The 18,608-nt window shown below is 50.1% G+C and overlaps 1 gene segment (V, D, J or C); it reads right to left on the bottom strand.

Moving 5' to 3' along the window:
• Positions 1-6,692: 6,692 nt before the first annotated feature.
• Positions 6,693-18,608, bottom strand: part of LOC121435073 — a 347,534-nt gene continuing 335,618 nt past the window's right edge. The window contains 4 exon segments of the C gene segment in view: positions 6,693-7,160; positions 7,684-7,791; positions 8,579-8,623; positions 10,204-10,461. Coding sequence covers positions 7,685-7,791; positions 8,579-8,623; positions 10,204-10,461 — 410 coding nt within the window.

Below are 18,608 nucleotides of genomic sequence, written 5' to 3' on the forward strand. Positions count from 1 at the left end.
AATTGTGTTGAAGACGGATCAGCTGGGGCTGGGCACCCTGTGATCACTGTTATTGGCATTTTGGCAGGGTATGGTTCTCTTTCTTTCTGCACGCACGCATGTGTGTCTGTGGGTGTGAGGGAAAGGACTTCTTGACAGGATCTGGTTCTCCCCTCTACCATGTAGGGACTGGGGATCAAACTTGGGTCATCAGGGCTGGCAGCAGGTACTTTATCTACAGAGCCATCTTGCCAGCTTGTCTTTTGTTTTCTCCTCATCACTAAACTTTTGATGCAGGGCTGGCAAGATGGCTCAGTGAGTAAAGACACCTTCTGTGCAGTCCTGGCCACCTGAGTTTGATCCCAAGTCCACGTAAAAGTAGAGAACTGGCCCCACTGAAATTGTCCCCTGACCTTCACACGCACCATGGCACACACTCCCCACCATGACAACCCTCTTCGTCACAAGGCTAGTACAATTTGTACGTGAGGGAAATGTCACCTCAGCAGTGAGCCCTGTCCACCCATGCTCAGTGGAGTGTGCAGGGCTCCGTTCTAATCCCAGAGATGAACAAGTAGGCGCTCACAGTCACATGAGAGTCACTGGAGCAGAATGCCGGGGCTGGGGGAGGTCCTGCCTGCACCAAGGCTGCACTGAGTCCTGAGGCTTCATGTCCGCTGTGTTTGGGGGGAAGTCAGGGCATGAGGGCTGGTCCACCGTGGTCTTCTGTAAGCCAATTCACACGCTTCCTAACTTGTAAAATATTGAAGTGAAACAAAATAGAAATTTATGCCCTGGCAGTGCTGAAGCACGCATGGGCAGCCCATATATGGCAGTTCTGTTGAACTTGTCCATATTGGGTTTCATGGTCTAAGCTGATGAGGTCTCTTCCTAAAGAGGCTGTGAGCCACCATGTGGTTGCTGGGAATTGAACTCAGGACCTTTGGAAGAACAGGCAGTGCTCTTAGCCAGGCAGATAAATACCCTGCCTACTGTTGAGGCTTGTGAACCTCAGAGGAGGGAATGCTTGCTTTGGTGTTGAGCAGCAACGCTGTTGGGAGTTGGGGTTCTACACGAGGATGCTGCCAGTTCATGTCACCTGGTGCATCACCGCAGTAACTTGGGTCAGCAAGGAGAAGGAAGGGCATTCTATAGTGTCTTAGAGTCTCCACCGAGAGCGGTCTCTTGAGGCTCACCTGAGTTCCTTCTGCCTAGGCTGACCGTGAGGCAGACCGTTGCTCCCACTACCTAAACCCCACTCTTTGGTCCCCTTCACCCTCCGAAGCAGGGCCGCCCCTCTCATTTGCATACGCTTCCTCCAGCTGATGCTTTCCCTTTTCCTGGGTGATGATTTTAATGCGGGTGTTTCAGAGAACGGGGGGCGGGGGGACTGGACAACTCCATGGTGGATTTCAGGAGGCTTTGAAACTGCGATGCTATGGCCTCTGGACGAAGTTCTGTTCACATCCCCAAAGCACACCCTGGGCTCCTCTCTCAAAGGTGGGGAGCCCTTGGGGATGACGTGGGGGCATCCGTGGCCTGAGGAGTTGCTCAGAAAACCTGCCTGTGGGAGATACTTTGAGGCAGGGGGTCCTGCTACTGGTTCAAGGAGTCCTACAATCAGGAATGTTCCTAGGGTACCAGAGAGGAGGGAAGACATGTCTCCTCAGGGATGACACAGTGACAGGCATCAGGGAGGTCTTGGAGCACTGTGGGGCCTCCTCGTGGTCCTGAAATTTCTCCATCATGACTTCCTGAGACCTGGAAGCCCTGGAAGGACAAACCTGTGTGGCAGTGAGAAGCTGCTGGGGTCACGGTAATGGGAGAAGTGGCCGTCTGCTGAGTGGGGACTCCATGAGTCCAAGCATACCTGGGCATGGATGTTTTTAAGCGGCAGCCTGCTTTTATCTCAGCATGGGGGAGCATGGGCGCATCTGGCATGCAGGATTATGGTCCATCCCCCTGCTCATTCTGACTTGCCACTGCTTTCCGTCTGTCTTGGGATTTCAGTTCACCAGGCATTAGCACAGCCATTACCTCTTACAGCCCCGTCGGCAACAGTGAGGAGTAGGTGGGCATGCGCTTCTGTCTCCAAGTGAATATGAGAAACTGGGACAGAGAAAAGATAAAAGCCCCAGGAAGGAAGGACAGCGAAGCTGACAGAGCAACCCCTGCCTGCTGGGGATGCCAGTGAGATATTGACAGAAGCCATGGAATTCCGGCCACTGGCGTCGCTCACGTTCTGCCTGGACCATTTGCTCCTTGGCTTCAGGCGCTCTGCGTTTCACTTATGCACAATGGAATGCGGTAAACTGAGGGTTTTCGGCTCCATGTGTTTTGACAGGCGCCATCCAGATTCCAGACCAGCAGCCCTGAATTCCAAACCCGTGCGCTCCATTCCCACCACTCCTTCCTCTCTGGACTCCGCCTGTGTGAGTGCCTGGCCTGGGCTATCCCTTTAGTCTGTTCTTCAACTTTATCTGTATAGAGTCTCAGAGTCCCTGAAACCTGGCACAGTGTCTGCTCTCTGACAGGTATCCCGTGTGAAGAAAGCCTTGGTTCCTAAACTACCTAAGAGACAATGTTGGTACAAAGTGGGAAACTGAGGCGGTGCCTTCATAGATTAGGAGGAGTGAAGCCACAGATCCTGGGCCAGCCAGGTTCCCATAGTCATTCCATCTACTGTGCCCTCCTGGCTTCAGGCAGGGTGGCTTCTCTCTGGGCGCCTCTTGTAGGTGGGTCTCAAAAACCTGGGCAGGCAGTGCCCCCTGCTGCCTGAGGGCCTGGCCCTAGGCTCTCCACGGGGTAGCGGGATCTCACGAGTCTGGAGTCCGGTGCAGTGACTGACACAAGGCAGGAGCTTGTGAAACGGAAGTCACCTGCCATTTTATTTTCCCTTGGAAAGAGTTTTTCCTAGGCTGTGGGGATTTTCCTTATCCAGATAAAAACAGAAAACGGGAGAAACCTGCATTTTGGTGGAGCACTGCCGCCCCCGTGTGGGTATCTTGCGATACTACAACAGCGGGGTACCCAAGACTGAAGCTTTGCAGGTCCCAGGTTCTGTGACTTCCTTGGACCCTGAAAGACAGATGTCCACCAGGGCTATGACATTTAAGGATCAGTCTGGAGTGGGAACGAGAGAGTATGGGGCTTCTTGCAGATGGTACCTTTGGGAAACCAGCCTTAGGGGTGTGTGGGGGCAGATGCAGCCTTCGCATCCTGTCCAGGGCAAGGTGGGCGGGAATAGGCTTTCTCCCTTGAACTAAGTATACAGAACGGTCTAATTTCAGGGCAGTAGAGGTCGGTGTGGGGGGGGTGATTTCTGGGGAATGGAGCAGCAGTGCCTCCCCAGCCGGCTGTCGGGCATGGGTGTTAGCACCAGGGCCTGCAAGCCCCTCCCAGTGTGCTTGGTGGCCTTCTTTTCTGCACCTGTGGTTGGGCTGCGGTCTAACGGCCCAGCCTCCCTCTTCTGGGCACGTGGCCTGGAGAGATGCTATCTCCAACTCTGTATTTTTAACTCCTCTTTCCAGAGGATGTGGCTTCTGCGGAGAGCTTCAAAGGGTGCCCTGTTTGCCCCTGTCAGCAACCATGATGTCACGGAAATGGGAGGGGGCTGTTCAGCCCCCAAACACCTGGAGGAAAGTGGGAAGCTCTTTCCATTTCCTGTTCTACTTTTGGCTATTGATTCAGTATCTGACCAGCTTGCCATTTCAGGGTGCAGCTGTCTGTGATTCTTGGAGAAGATCCTGTGCCTTACGAGTCTGTGTGAAGAGGCCCGAAGCTGGCGGTGCGGCTCATGTGGCCGTCCACAACGCAGGGGCTAGTGGTTCTTCAGACTGCCCAGCGTATGCACTAGCAAGAGTCACCTTATTTGACAGTCTCTCTCACACTCACTCTGGAAGGATCCTTTGGAGACCCAGCCTTGGCTGTCTGTGGGCAGAGGCAGCCTTCACATCCCGACCAGGGCAGGGTGGGCTGGACATAGCTTCCCCTCTTGTACTGAGTAAGCCCAAAGCCATTCTTCCCACGTGTTACTTGAGGGAAGTAGGTTTGAGGGGACTAGTATGGGTCACAGGAGAAGCTGAAGTGGACACCAGGTGACTTTTTGGCCCTGGGACGTCAGTGGTCCCGTACAACCAGAGCTGAGACGTTTAGAAACCCGTGTTTACCAGGATTCAGTGGGCCTGTGAGTGCTTGCACGGAGTGCCCTCCTCAAGAGGCCACCACTCAAGTTTTCATTATTCTGATAGATTTGCCAGCTTACTCTACACCTTGCAAATGGCGGTGGCTCACCCAGCCACGTCCTCTATTAGTCCCTCCCCTTCTTCCCTCTGGAGCTCAGTTCCCCCCCAGGACTAAGTGTGGAGGTACTCATGAGTTCATTTGTTGGTGTCTGTCGGGCGCCAGGTACTGCGCTATGAGGACATACCCATGAGCAAGGTGCTCCTCCCACCCCAGTAGCAGACACTGTCCGGCACACTTCCCCCCAGGATGTCACCTGATAGGGAAGTGGTGTCAGGGTTTCACATGAGACTTGGGAGTTGAACTCTATGGTGTACCCCAAAGCAAAATGAGAAACAAAGCTTTAAGCCCCAGACAGCTGCGGGGTGGTCAGAGTGGAGCTCCTACCTGGATGCTCCCTAATACAGGCCTGTGCAGCCTGTCTGCTTCCTGTCTGGCTCAACCGTGACCCCAGCTGCACTGGGAGGGGGTGGACAAACCTCTGGGGAAGTCTCAGAACACCCTCCACGTTCTGGCCTTGGGACAAGGGGGTCCAGGTCCAGTTTTCTACTGCCAGAGTTGGTCTACATGACTCCCTTGAGGGAGCAGGGCCTTTGTCTAGACCCTGGAGGCATCCATCTTACAACTGGCCCTGGCAAATTGTTTGCTGCAGATGGGTGCCTTCCCTCAGTGAATTGGTCCAGGCTGGTTAGGATGCAGCAACAGCTTTGTGACCACTGTCTCTTTGTCATGTTTTCAGGTTTCCTCAGTAACCCCTTCTTTCTGGACTAAGCAGTGGTCGGCCTAGAACCCGCCATGAAGGAGCCTCTTGCCTTTTCCCAGCACTAGTTCAGCCCCTGTGGAGACAGCCCCAGCAGTGAGGGGATGTTTGTGTTCTGATAAGATGGCCATTTTTCAGGGAGTGAAGTTGACATGGATCTCTTGATGGCCTCCTGCCTGCCGGGGCTTTGTCACAGCCTAGCTTGGGTTGGGCCTGGAAGGAAGAAACCTTACTCCAGGGGTGTGGGTGGATCTTCAGCGCCTGCCACATCCCCTCAACATGGTTCTCAAGCAACCCTAGGCTTCTAGTGGCCTCTGGATGTTGCTGTCTGATGGCACTGGGCTAGTGTGGTCCAGTAGAGGCCTGGGCCTCTTTCAAGTCTAGAGGAGGGGGTCTGTCTTTGGCTGCTCTGTTGCCTTCCAGGCTTTTTGCCCACTCCATATTCACCAGGTCCCCTGCAGCTTCTGTATAGCTATAGCCAATTTCTAGGAGCGCTCCTACTCCCCAGCCCCCATACTTTCTTTGCCTGGATCTTTCTTTTTTCTTTTTATAAGAACAAAGTGAATTACTGCTTCCTGGAGGAGGGACAAAAACTAATTTGCCCTAAGTTTTTAATGGTTGATAAAGGCTTGCTCTACTAACCTTCCCAGGGGCATTTTCATTTAATACTGGGAAGACAATGGTTTAATTAAAAGAAATTCCCAGTGGTAGTTCCCTGGCATTGTGTCAGACAGATGAGGAGGGGCTTGGGGAAGAGGCTTCAGTGCCCCTCCTCCACGTGTGAGGGTGGCCCTGTCACGATGGTGTCTCCTGCGGCCTTTCCATTTTGTAATCTTGAAAGGCTTCTGTGTAGGCTAGCAATGAAGCAGTTTAGAATAAAGAGATTCTGTGGTTACTCTGGGACATGGGCTTTGCTGTAGGTGGCCTCCAGTCCCACCTGACCCTACATAGGTGGTGACCCTGAAGCTCATAGAAGGGAGAGACAAGCCTTCCATCACCTATTCAAGCTGGTAGCCCCATCCCTATGAGAAGAGGCAGGCCTGGGTTACAGCTGGGAGGATCTGCCTATTTCTGGCTAGCATGGTCATAGTAGACATACGGCCGAATCGTGGAAGGACTGGGTGGTGGCGGGGCAGTCCTGGGAATCAGGAAGTACTCCTTTTTGGTCTTGGACAGGCAGTTGTCCGTTTGTCTCTGGAGTGTATTCCAGTCAGAATCCCGCCCTTGGGGAGGACTGACAGCAGAGGCTGGGCAGAGAGTTGGGTGCTCTGAGGCCCAGGGACTCTCACTTATGCTAGAGGTGAGCATTTGGGACATCTACTCTCCTTGGCCAAGTCCCAGCCATCGATTTATAGGGTGAAACACTTCTCAGTAACAAGACACTCTGAGCATGAAAGAAAAAAAAAGAAAAAAAATGTCCCTGGAGAGCAGGAGCCAGGGGTGACAATATTGGGGACACTTGTCATCATTGTCTGGTAAATTTCAGCTATATGTTATGAGTGACCTAAGGCATGGTATGAGCTGGGACCCACACCTTCCTGGCTCTTGGTACAGATTACTTGGTGAAATTTTTAAGAGTTCATCCCGAGAAGAGGTTGGGCAGTGTGACACACACACTTCGGTTTCTCTCTGCCTAGCTGGTGATAAGCAGTGTGAAAATGTCCCCACCAAACCCAGTCAAATGAGGTCACAGTTTCTGCTCTTCTGAGTCATCTTTAATGAAGCCATACACAGCAGAGCGATGTACAGCTCACACACACAGGAGCAGGGAGGGTCTAGACAAGGAGTTAAGTTTTCTACGCCTTGAGGAAAGAGTAATGTGTATTTCTTTATGGATGCTTTAAAAGAAGCAAAAACAAAAACATGCTCTTTACAACATTCACGAGGAACTGCAGTCGCGGGGTGGGGGTGGGGGAGAGCAGGGGTGTGTATGAAGGGTCTTCACATCCAGGAGAAGCAGCAGCCCCTGCCTGTCTTGTGTGGGCGGCAGCAGTGAGGAAGTGGGGTAGCAGCGGCTCTTCAGTCTCCATCACAGATTCAGGAGATCCAGTTGATGGGGTTGTGAGCTGCTCAGAGCCTTCTTTAGGAGGTGGGCGGGCTCTTTTTCCGCTTGAAGAGGGCGAGGAGGGGTGATGAAGAGAAAGGAGCTTGGGAGTTCAGCCTCCTTCAGTCTGGAAACCTGGAGTGAGGAAGAGCAGAGGTCAGGCTTGGTCTTGAAGACTAGGACTCAGGGATGCCATGGGGAAGGCTGTGTTTGGGGCTGTGCAAAGTGACTGGGAACCTTGTCAGGGTAGAAGTGTGAGGACTCTAGCCAGGCTTAGGGATAATGAATATGGCATCTTCCAGCACCAAGCTGAGGGAGGCACGAGGTACACAAGCATCAGAGGAATGGGAATCTCTCCTCTACTCATCGGCCACGTGGCCTTTGGTGTGACCCGGCCTCACTTTCTCCATTTTTAAATAAGGATGATCAGAGCTGTTCCTCATCTGCCTCAGGAGGGGCGGGGCCCCGCTGAGGATTCTGGTAAACTCCCTTCAGGCCATCACAACAGCGGCCTGACAGGAAGTGACAGAAGAGTTCTGCCCATAGTCTAGTCTTAGGATTCAAAAGCAAATTCCCATGGGGGGATTTGCTCTCAGGGATGGGTCTTACTCTGAACCCCCCACCCCCACCCCTTCTCCAAGCTTTGATGCTGTCTCACCTCAACTGGACCACAGCCGCAGCGTCATGAGCAGGTTAAATCCGGCCACTTTCAGGAGCAGGATTCGGAGTCCCATCACTGACAGGTTTTGAAAGTTGAGGTTCATATCTGGGAAACCAAGAAGTCATAGCCGTTAAGGGTATGTGCTCAAGAGGTCTGTACAGCAAGGCGCTACGGACTTTCCCAAGAGCTGGTCAGGCTGGTGTGGGTGACTTCAGCTCCCTGGTCCATTTCTTTGAGCCTCTGCACACATCCCAGGGCAAAGGGATTTGTGTATTCCTCCAGGGCGAGAGCATCATGTTTTAAGGCAACAACCACCAAAGGACTTGGGCCACATAATACTCTGAGGCCCTGTAGGCTCTGGGATGGGGCTGGGGTAGGTGCTCAGGGCGACTGTCACACCCCGTGGGCCTGGGCCCCTCAGTGACACCACAGGAGCAACAACTCAGGAATGAGGTGGCCCTGAGACAAGACAAACCTGAGGCTGTGTGGGTTCTACCACTTTTTAGCAAAGCTTCCCAAGACATCGAGGGACAGTGTTCTCAGAGTGACATGATTAGTCAGGGTGCTCTGAAGGGGCTCACAACTTCCCAGCCTCACAGTAAGCAGCTTCTTTGGCTGTCCTTACAGAGGAGCTAATAAAGGAGGTGCAGAGGCCTGGAGTGGCTCCCTGGCCTAGTGAAGCTGAAGACGCATCTTGCTAAGAACTTAGAATGGAAAATCAAGTTGACCATGCTGGAGGGACTCAAGACAGACCATGGGCAGCTGGGAGTGGGTTTGGAAGTGTTGTTCTCATCCCTAGATTCATCCCTTCTCCTCCCCTTTGCACTAAAGGTTATTATGGGCTCGTGGCTTCCTCCAGCATCATGCAAAATTGGGCAGGTCCTTCTCTTACCTGTTTCAAAGCTTTTCTCTATCAACTTGGCATCGCAGGGAACATCTAAAAGAAAAAAAAAACAATTTTCTTAGAGTCAAAGCATGCAGACTTTTATGTGATTCTTTGGAAGAGAATGGGGAGTGGATATACTGCCCAGGGGCACCAATTGGCACAAAGGTCCTAATGGGGGCAACACCCGACTTCTGGACACTCTTTCATTCTTTCAACATATCTAGGCTGTGAAAGTTTATGCTACGTTACATGGACCACAGAGTCAAAATAGTCTGGACGTGGCAGGTTTCAGTCCAGAGACCAGTAAAGGCAGCGAGACATATTCACAGCGACTAGGGCCATATATTTCCATGTATTTCAAAGAAGTTCTGGTGCCCAAATTTTTTCCTTTGTCATCCCTTAGTATCTAGTCCCATTGACTCAGAAGCTCTGCTCCTTCCTTGAAGCCCCATTGCTTTCCTATCTTTGTGTGGTGCTATTCTTGAAGCCCAAGTAGTGTTGGCCCCTGAAGTCCCCACCACCACCTGGCAGAGCCTCCATCATCTCTCTCCTGCATTCCCGTTCTCCTGCTGGATCTACTACAGTCCGCCCTCCACACAGCAACCAGCCTTACAGTTTATGGTATTTAGTTATTTTTGGAGACAGCGTCCCAGGTAGTCCAGGCTGGCCTTAAACTGAACTTGCTGTGTAGGCGAAGATGACTTTGAACTTGTGATCCTCTTGCCTCCACCTGAGGTCTGGCCCTGGTTTGCATCATCCTACTCATGCCCTGCAGCTTTCCCTTGCTCTCAGCCTTTCTCTTTCACAGCTTTCACAGGGTCCTCTCTGGCCGAGGCACAGCTGGTCCCCTTTTATCCTTTACATTGCAGAGTGAACGCATTTCCTCAGAGCCTTCTCTGAGGTAGCTGTTTCCTTAACTCTGTGTTAACGAATATATTAATTACAGCCCGACATAGGGGACATGTCTCTGCCAAGAGCTGATCTTCCTTGATCAGAATGGTGCTCCCTAGGGTGCTCCCTCCACACCTGACATCTTACATCACTCCAGCATCTGGGACTCTGCACCCACACACTCTAGGGAGACACAGAAATCAGGGAATCAGAATGGTGCTCCCTAGGGTGCTCCCTCCACATCTGACCTCTTATATCACTCCAGCATCTGGGACTCTGCACCCACACACTCTAGGCAGACATAGAAATCAGGGCATCAGAATGGTGCTCCCTAGAGTGCTCCCTCCACATCTGACATCTTATATCACTCCAGCATCTGGGACTCTGCACACACACTCTAGGCAGACATAGAAATCAGGGCAGACAGCTGTGCGGCAGGAAGGGCATGGAAACTGCCTGGGAGAACAGAGAAGGCAAGTGTGGTTCCAACAATGACAGGAAGGTGGGTGAGAATTCAAAACAGGGACACCAACTGAGGCCAATACTGGGCCAACACCCTGTGTCCTATTCTCTTGTCTGCTTTAGGGCCAGGCATTTGTGGCCTGCTAGGACAGGGCATGAATAAAACAGAATGTGGATCTTGCTGACAACTGATGAGTACCTGACCAAAGCAGCTTTTAGACCACAGATTTGAGCTGGGCCTCTCCTGAAGCGAGGAGATGGCTTTAGGTGGCACTCACCTGAGCTGGGGTAGGCGGCGTTCTGTTTGAAGGCGTCTTTACAGTTCAAACTACTGTGGTTACTCCAGGCAATGGCCCCGTTGCTCTTGGAATCCATAGACCGCATGTCCAGCACGGTGTTGTTGGAGACAAACACACCAGGTGGCACGTCCTCTGACTTGTTGACGTGGGAACCGAAGTCGGTGAACAGGCAGATGGTGCTGTTCTTGGCCTGAGCATCTCTTAGCTGGTACACAGCTGGTTTTGGGTCCTGGATGTCTGTGGGCCAAGAGGACTGATGTGAGAAGGTGATCCTCTTTCCCTTCTACCTTTTGTGTCCTAACAGAGGCCAGAACTGGGGTGCCAGTGACAGGCACAAACAGAGCACTCTGGGTTAGCTGGTGGTGTTCTCAGGCTTTAGACCAGAAGTGACACCTTAGAAACCAGCTGCTCATGATGGTCTGGGGACAGGTACAAATCCTGAGTCCTGGCCAAGTCAAGCTCTTAGTAGTTGCTCTCCATGAGGTCCTGTCCGGTGTTCTGGGAAATCTGAAAGGTGGGGCCACTAAACCCTCTGGCCATTCTTTGACGTAATATCATCTTCCAAACTCAGTAACTCTAGCCAACAATTTTGCTCTGGCAGGATGAAAACAAGCTTAGAAAAAGTGGACCAAGCTTGTCCTCTAGAGAGCTCTCCCTCAAGTAGGCTGGACACTGGTGGGAAATGCAGGTGTGTGATATTTAGACATTAAGTTAGAAAATCTATCATATCACCAGGTGATTTCTCTCTCATTGGTAAATGTAATGAGTAACAAACCTAACATGCAATCCAAGTCCTGACTCTCTAATTTACCACCGACAGCCTTGATTAGATCAACAGGCAGCTGAAGTCTCAGAACCTTCACCTATAAAATAGACATGTTGCTTCATCGCCTTTCCAACCAGGCTCTTTTGAGAAATGAGTATTTCTCCAAGTCAGATGAAACTAATCAAGCACACAGCACTCAGCAAATGTGCCAGAGATTCACCATGAACACACACAATCGAACAAACCCATCATACTGGCTAGTCCAGAAAGCAGAGTTTCACCATGAACACACACAATTGAACAAACCCATCACACTGTCTAGACCAGGAAACAGAGTTTCACCATGAACACAACACAGTCGAACAAACCTGTCACACTGTCTAGTCCAGGAAACAGAGTTTCACCGTAAACACACATAATCGAACAAACCCATCACACTGTCTATTCCAGGAAATGGGGACCCTTCCTCAGTGCTGAGACAATTCCTTATACTTTTTCTGAGAGATTTTGTTTTTAATGTGACTCTTGCTGACCAGTTCCCACCTCCCCCACCCCCTGTCCACCTTCAGAGGAGGAAGCAGAGGCTGGCCGGAAGGAAGGATTTAACATAGCAGACCACCTAGAGAGTTTCCAGCAGGGCTGGGAACTGTCCTGTGTGTCCTGATCCTGTCCTGTGTGTCCTGATCCTTTCCTGTGTGTCCTGATCCTGTCCTGTGTGTCCTGATCCTGTCCTGTGTCCCACTCCCACAGTTCTTCACTGTGCACGGACTGTTTTCAGACCCGTGTGTTGCTCTCTGCTCACTGAGACAACCAGGGTGGCCTTGGCAATGCAGGCTTCCAGCTGGATCCTGAACCAGAGCCATCAGGGCCCAGCACAGCTGCCTGAAGCACGGTGCCGCCTGAGGATCAGCAGAGCTGGGTGGGCGCCAAGCTGGGTGGGCGCCGCCATCTGACACGGAGCTTTGGCCCCTTTCAGACAAGAAGATACGGCTGCAGCACAGGAGCTTCCTAGATTTTAGTCCCTTTCATTTTCGGCCCCAGAGACATCTACTGCCACCTCACCTTTCCCCCTGTAAATCAGAAACAAATCACCTTTAATCGGAGGTCTTTGGGTTCTGTCCCTGTGGTGAGACCTCCTGTTCCTACCTCATAAGAAAAACACATTTTTACCACCGAAAGGCATCAGAGGTCACTTTAGCGAGACTGGATCAATTTTTCAACTACAAGTTCTGCTGTTCTGGATCCTAACCTGTCATCACAATTCAAACCAAATACAGAAGGCCAAGTCTGAACGCATTAGCACTGTAGGTCCCCAGGGGCACTGCGTGATGGAAAACACCCTTGCCACTAAATCTGTGCCCTGTAGTTAATGACTGGGAACTCAGAAGTGAGAGTTAGGGACACAGATGTGGGTCATTCAGGCTTGGATAGCATCAGGAAACAGCCCTGCAGGCTTTTCAGGAAGCTTGACCACCCTTCCTAATGGCTCCTTACAGAGAAACCTGTGGTTGTCTTCCTCAGAGCCTTTAATATGTGAACTGGGAACACTTTAGGCTACCACAAGAGCCTGAGGAAATAAGAAATAAAGTTTTGCACACCCCAAGTTTGCTAGAGATTACACTAGCAGGCCATCAGGTCTTCTTGCTCTGGCCATTAGCATGGTCATACTCACATGGGCGCACAGCCAGGCTGGTCCCTGACCCAAAGGTCAGCGTAGTGAAGCCACCATATAACACACAGTAGAAGGGTGCTTTATAAGAACTCTAACCTAGGCTGGACCAGCCTGGATGGGGCACTTGCCTCCTGCCTCAGTTTACCAGTCCCCCTCAAGACAGAAGAGAAGCCTCACCACTGATAACTTTCCTCAGGAATAGTCTCACAGACCTTTCCATCAGCCACCCTGGAGCCAGTGGGGCCTTCCTGAAAGGTAGGTACCTGTTCTGGCCTCTACACCACAACTGAAGATATGACAGGCAACTTGGAAGAACGTGAGAAGCCATGGGTTAATTACAAAATGATTTTTAAAGTACACGTTGTTTCTTTTTGTTTTCTGACAGGGTCTGGCTCTGTAGTCCAAGGCTGGCCTTGGATTCATGATCCTCTTGCCTCAATTTCTTGGATGCTGAGACTGTGGCTATGTGCCACCATGCCTGATATAAAATGACTCTTGAGGGAAGACTGCACTGGCAACACGTGGAAAACATTGGCCAGGTTCAGTGACAGGACTGGGTATAGGAGGGCCCTCCCTTAAGGAGATGTGTCTGGTATTCCCGAGGGTACACAGACTACAGTCGTCACATCCACAGGACTGGGGGTAGGAGGGCCCTCCCTTAAGGAGATGTGTCTGGTATTCCCGAGGGTGCACAGACTACAGTCGTCACATCCACAGGACTGGGGGTAGGAGGGCCCTCCCTTAAGGAGATGTGTCTGGTATTCCTGAGGGTACACAGACTACAGTTGTCACATCCACAGGAGCACTGCCTAGCTAGCAAGCCAGGAGGAAGCTCTGCCTCTTACTGGGGAGTTCCTTGATAAGGACTGATGCCATAGGGGTACAGACCCTAAAGTCAGAGCAGTGTGGAGGAGCGCGGCTCTCAGTGAGGATGTCACAGGGCCTCAGTCCTCCTAAATTTGGGTGAAAAAGGAATCTGAAGCCCAGAAAGCATAGAAAAGTGTGGTGCATTCCAGTCTGAAGCCCGGCAATGCATATTAGCTTTTTAAAGTTTATGAAATCTTACAATAGGGAAAGTCATTGCTTCTCAAGCTTAAGGTTAATGTTACTATTCATTAGTATTTCATGTGTGTGTGCGTGCATGTGTATGTGTTTATTTCAGTGTGCCTTCTCCGGCTGTAGGACACTAAAATTCCATTTTAAATGCTCATCTAATTTTCATTGTTAGGTTCTCTCTGCTCTGAATCTGCCTGTTCTCCTATTCACTCCTGCGGCCACAATTAGGGGCCTCGCTGGTGCTGATGGTTTCTTTCTGATCATTATGAAACAGCTTCATTTCCTTCCCACAACTGCACCTAGGCAGCTGAGCTGCATCCGCTCCTGCCCCTCCAGCAGCCCCAGCCTCAGGGATCTGCACACACAGACAGGATGGTGTCTTCCCAACAGGGTTACCTGCCAGGAGCAATGTCAATGTGAAAGTCTTTTCCGAACACACATTCTTGAGCTTCCTTCTGTGATTTCCTGCACACCTGGGAGCTGCGCATTGCAAAGCTGATTCTAATCCCAACAGGACATTTCCTCAGTGTACCTCTTTTCCTGGTGGTCCCTCGGATGGGACACACAGACATCACATCCTTACCCCATCTCTTCCTTCCCTGCTAATACCTATTTGTGCTGAGCCCTCATTATAAGACATTTTTATCCTTTTGTGTCTAAACTCCGGTTCTCCAGAAATAGGGTGGGCTTTCTAATCTAGCTTAACTGATTAACCTTGGCAAGACGAGGTCCTTGATGAAGCACAAAAGCAAACAAACACAAGAAGGAGCCTTCACTGGAGAGACGGGAAACTCCCCCACCAGCAAAGACGTGCTGGCCTCTTCCCTGGAGAGGTGGGAAGCTCCCCCACCAGCAAAGACATGCTGGCCTCTTTGGCAATCTACATTTCTCCTGCTTGCTGCACTGTACTCCATGCGGGTAGACTCTATAACCTCCCTGTTTTAAAGGCCAGACAATTTTCTCTGTTGGAGAATACTTACTAATCCAAAACCAACATGTTTTAAACAGTGATTTCCTCTCCACTGAAGCCTTATCAAACTCTTCTAGCAGGCACTTTTGAAAATAATTATTGTGTGTGTGTGTGTGTGAGAGAGAGAGAGAGAGAGAGAGAGAGAGAGAGAGTGTATGTGTGAGAGTGTGTATGTGTGTATGTGTGTGTGTATGTGTGTGTGAGTGTATGTGTGAGTATGTGTATGTGTGTGTGTATGTGTGTGTGAGTATGTGTGTGTGTGTGAGTGTATGTGTGAGAGTGTGTATGTGTGTGTGTGAGTGTGTGTATGTGTATGTGTGTGTGTATGTGTATGTGTGAGAGTGTGTGTGTGAGAGTGTGTGTATGTGAATATGTATATGTGTGTGTGAGTGTGTTGTGTATGTGTGTGTGTGTGAGTGTGTGTGTGTATATGTGTGTGTGCCATTGGCACACATGTGAAAGTCAAAGGACAACTCCTTCCAGAGGTTTCCTCTCACTTTCTACCATGTGGATTCCAGGATTGAACTCAGATCCCAGAATCAGGGAGCAGACACCCCAGGCCAATGAACCATGCTGTTGGTCCAGGAGCCTTTCCCCACTCCTCATAGTCATTGCCTGATGATGCCTACATCCTGCACTGTGCTGAGGCACAGCAATGAGAGAGCAAAACTCCTGTCCTCGTAGAGATCATGGCAGGAGGATGAATACGGAGGTTGGCTACATCCTCCATTGTAGTCATGGCAACTCGTTTATGCCTCCCTAGAACCTGGGTAATCCTGGGCCAAAACTGTCTGTTTAAACTTGGGATCCTGGAGGTAGAGACCCTGCATTTTCTCATCTCCCCTCCCTCCCTTCCTCTCATCCAGCACAGTGGTTGTGATGCTGGAGTTGCTCAGTGAATAGCTATTGCATGGGTAGACTCTAAATATCCTCTTTTCAATGCAACCCTAATGTTTATTTAACTTCCATAGGGTCTAACTTTCCAAATTTTGTATTGTTTTTGGCATTGAATAGGCTTTATGTTCCTCCTTATCTCTCAGCTGAGTATGGAGTTTCTCAAGAGTGTGTCCAAAGTTCACTATCTTTGGGAAATTTAATCCATCATCTTTTATGAAATTGAATGGTAACAAAAGTAAAAATAAATCTTTTGTTATATTTAGTCATAATTTCTTCTCCGATACAGATCTAGAAACCACAAAAGAGTCTATTCCTATGATAGAAAGGTTAATTCTCTTTGGCAAATATCTTAGAAAATACACCATTAAGTTAGCAGCTGCAAATTTAGAATCTGAACCAACCAAATCTTATGAGGAAGCACACAAAATTAGTTCAGGAACCACTGGTTCATTCTCTAAGAAAGCGAGGGACTTCCTAAGTCCAGGCACTTACTTGGATAAACTTGGAGTCTTGTTCCACTCCCCAAAGTGAGCTGGCCTACTACCTGGCCCCCCACCCTGGCACAGCACAGTACAGATACCTGCACTCCGACTGTGCAGTTACCTGGGACCCCTCAGAGTCTCCCAGGGAACAAAGCTTTTATGTGACCCACTTCATACTTTTCATATTATTTCCTCTGTCTTTGTAGGTTAATACCCAATGAACACTCTCCCAATGTTTCTTTTTCCTTCTTTTATGTACCTGCATCTTGCTAATACAAATATTATTTTCTTATGCTTCCAGAAATGCCAAGTCACAATGCCATGGTGACTATGACCAAAGGATTAGGATGTACAGAGATTGGACCAAACCTCCTCACTTAGAGGAGGATACGTTTACATAACAGGTGGCCCACACGGGAGCACCGGACAGAAATCTCAAGGTCCAAATCAGGAGCAGAAGGAGACGGAGCACGAGCAAGGAACTCAGAACCACGAGGGGTGCACCCACACACTAAGACAATGGGGATGTTCTATTGGGATCTCACCAAGGCCAGCTGGCCTAGGTCTGAAAAAGCATGGGATAAATCCGGACTAGCTGAACATAGCGGACAATGAGGAATACTGAGAATTCAAGAACAATTGCAGTGGGTTTTTGATCCTACTGCACGTACTGGCTTTGTGGGAGCCTAGGCAGTTTGAATGCTCACCTTAGGAGACCTGGATAGAGGTGGGAAGTCCTTGGGCTTCCCACAGGTCAGGGAACCCTGATTGCTCTTCGAGCAGATGAGGGAGGGGGACTTGATCGGGGGAGGGGGAGGGAAATGGGAAGCGGTTGTGGGGACGAGGCAGAAATCCTTAATAAATAAATAAATTTAAAAAATAAAAAAAAAGAACAAAGTACATCAGGACACAAGTCTTTATGAGAGATCTGCAGAGCGTTAGAGGTGAGACATTTTCTCCCTTCTGTGTGCTCTTGATGGAAGGTTTTTGGCTTCCAGTTGAGTATGTCCAGAGATATAGAAGTCAGTGTTTTTTTTTAAATTTATTCTCTTATTTTATGATTTATGCATATACATAATGTATTTTGCTAATACCCACCCCATTACCTCTTCTAATCTCCCCCACTTCTGCTGAACCCCTTATATCTAATAAGTTCCCTCACACTTTCATGTCTTTTGCCTGCAATGCTAAGGTAGCTAGTTAAGGTTGCTTGAGGTGCATGGGTGTGGGCCTGTGTCCTGATGCAGGGGCAATGTACCAGCGGCTACACCACTGATGTCAGTGATTTTTAACAAAGAATCTTTTTTCATTATTGAGCCAAAGTTGAACTTTCAATAAACCCAGTGTGCCCTTCAAAAAAAAAAAAAAGAGTAAACCATCTTCTCTAAAATTGGGTATTCGTCCTTTGAAGCAGAACCCGTGTCCATTATTCAGCACAGCCTCATTAGACCTGGCACATTACAGTTACTCAAGTAAGCAAAGGACTCCGTTACCGAGTGCAGACCACTCCACTCTCACTGTAGGACGTCCTCCCCTAGCTCAATCTGTTCCCAGTAATCCCCAAGGTTCATTTCTGCAGTACTCACATGGATGAACAAGGAGGCTGGTCCCTCTCCCAAAAGTCAGTTGATAGTTTCCGCCCAAGGCACACCGTGAGGAAAGCCTCTGATGAAACCTGTCTCCTGGGACCTCCTTTTACCATTGGTCCGGTTGTATTGGGGCAGCAATCCTGGGGCAGCCAGGAAAGCACTGGCTACACTCCTGTGTTTGTCAGAGAGCCCTGAGTCCTGGTGCCTAGTGGGATGGATGGGCACCAAGGATGGGCATTGCAGAGTTCCTTATCCCCTAATCCAGTTACACCATTCTCTTGTCAGAATAGAAGGTAGGGATGCCCTAATACCACCACCATCAACCACCTTGTCTGTGGGGTAGACAGTCTGTCTGGTCCGATTCCATTTCTATTCTTCCAGATGCAAGGGGCTTCTGAAGGTGCTCGGAGTCAGGAAAGCCAGGGGGGTTTAGATGACATGTGCTGAGCATCCCTAAGCTTCCCTCTGCTCTGGTTTTCCTTCCCACACTCTGATTTTTCCATTCCTAGCCTTCTCACCAAGTGAGCCTCAGGCATTTGATTCCTGCAAAACCCTGGCTAAGTGACTTGGGCTTTTATCCTGTTCTCTTTCCAGCCTGGAGAAGGCACCCAAGGCCATTTGATTTTCCTTTTTTCCAGTGACCTTGATTCAGACAGGCCCTTGGTTCTAGGAAACCCTAGGTCAGCAGAGAAGAAAGTTGCAACTTTTGGAAGACATGAGGAAACAGCTCACGCTGCCTACTTCAGAGACGGGAGAGTTCACAGAAGTCTCAGCCTAGGCTGCAGTCTGAACTGAGGTGGACACTCCTGCCATCTTTGACCCTGGCCTGCTGCCGGCTCCCTGCTGATCTCCTACTGTGGTGGAGAGTTGTCAGCGAAGAATCCTGTGGCTCCACTGAGCTCAGGGTGAGAGGAAGGGGCTTTCACAGGACTGCATTGACCTGGACTTCAGA

Source organism: Microtus oregoni, unplaced genomic scaffold (genome assembly GCF_018167655.1).
Source record: "Microtus oregoni isolate MIOR12 unplaced genomic scaffold, Mior012 000045F_ref0000178, whole genome shotgun sequence".
NCBI classification, from domain to species: Eukaryota; Metazoa; Chordata; class Mammalia; order Rodentia; family Cricetidae; genus Microtus; species Microtus oregoni.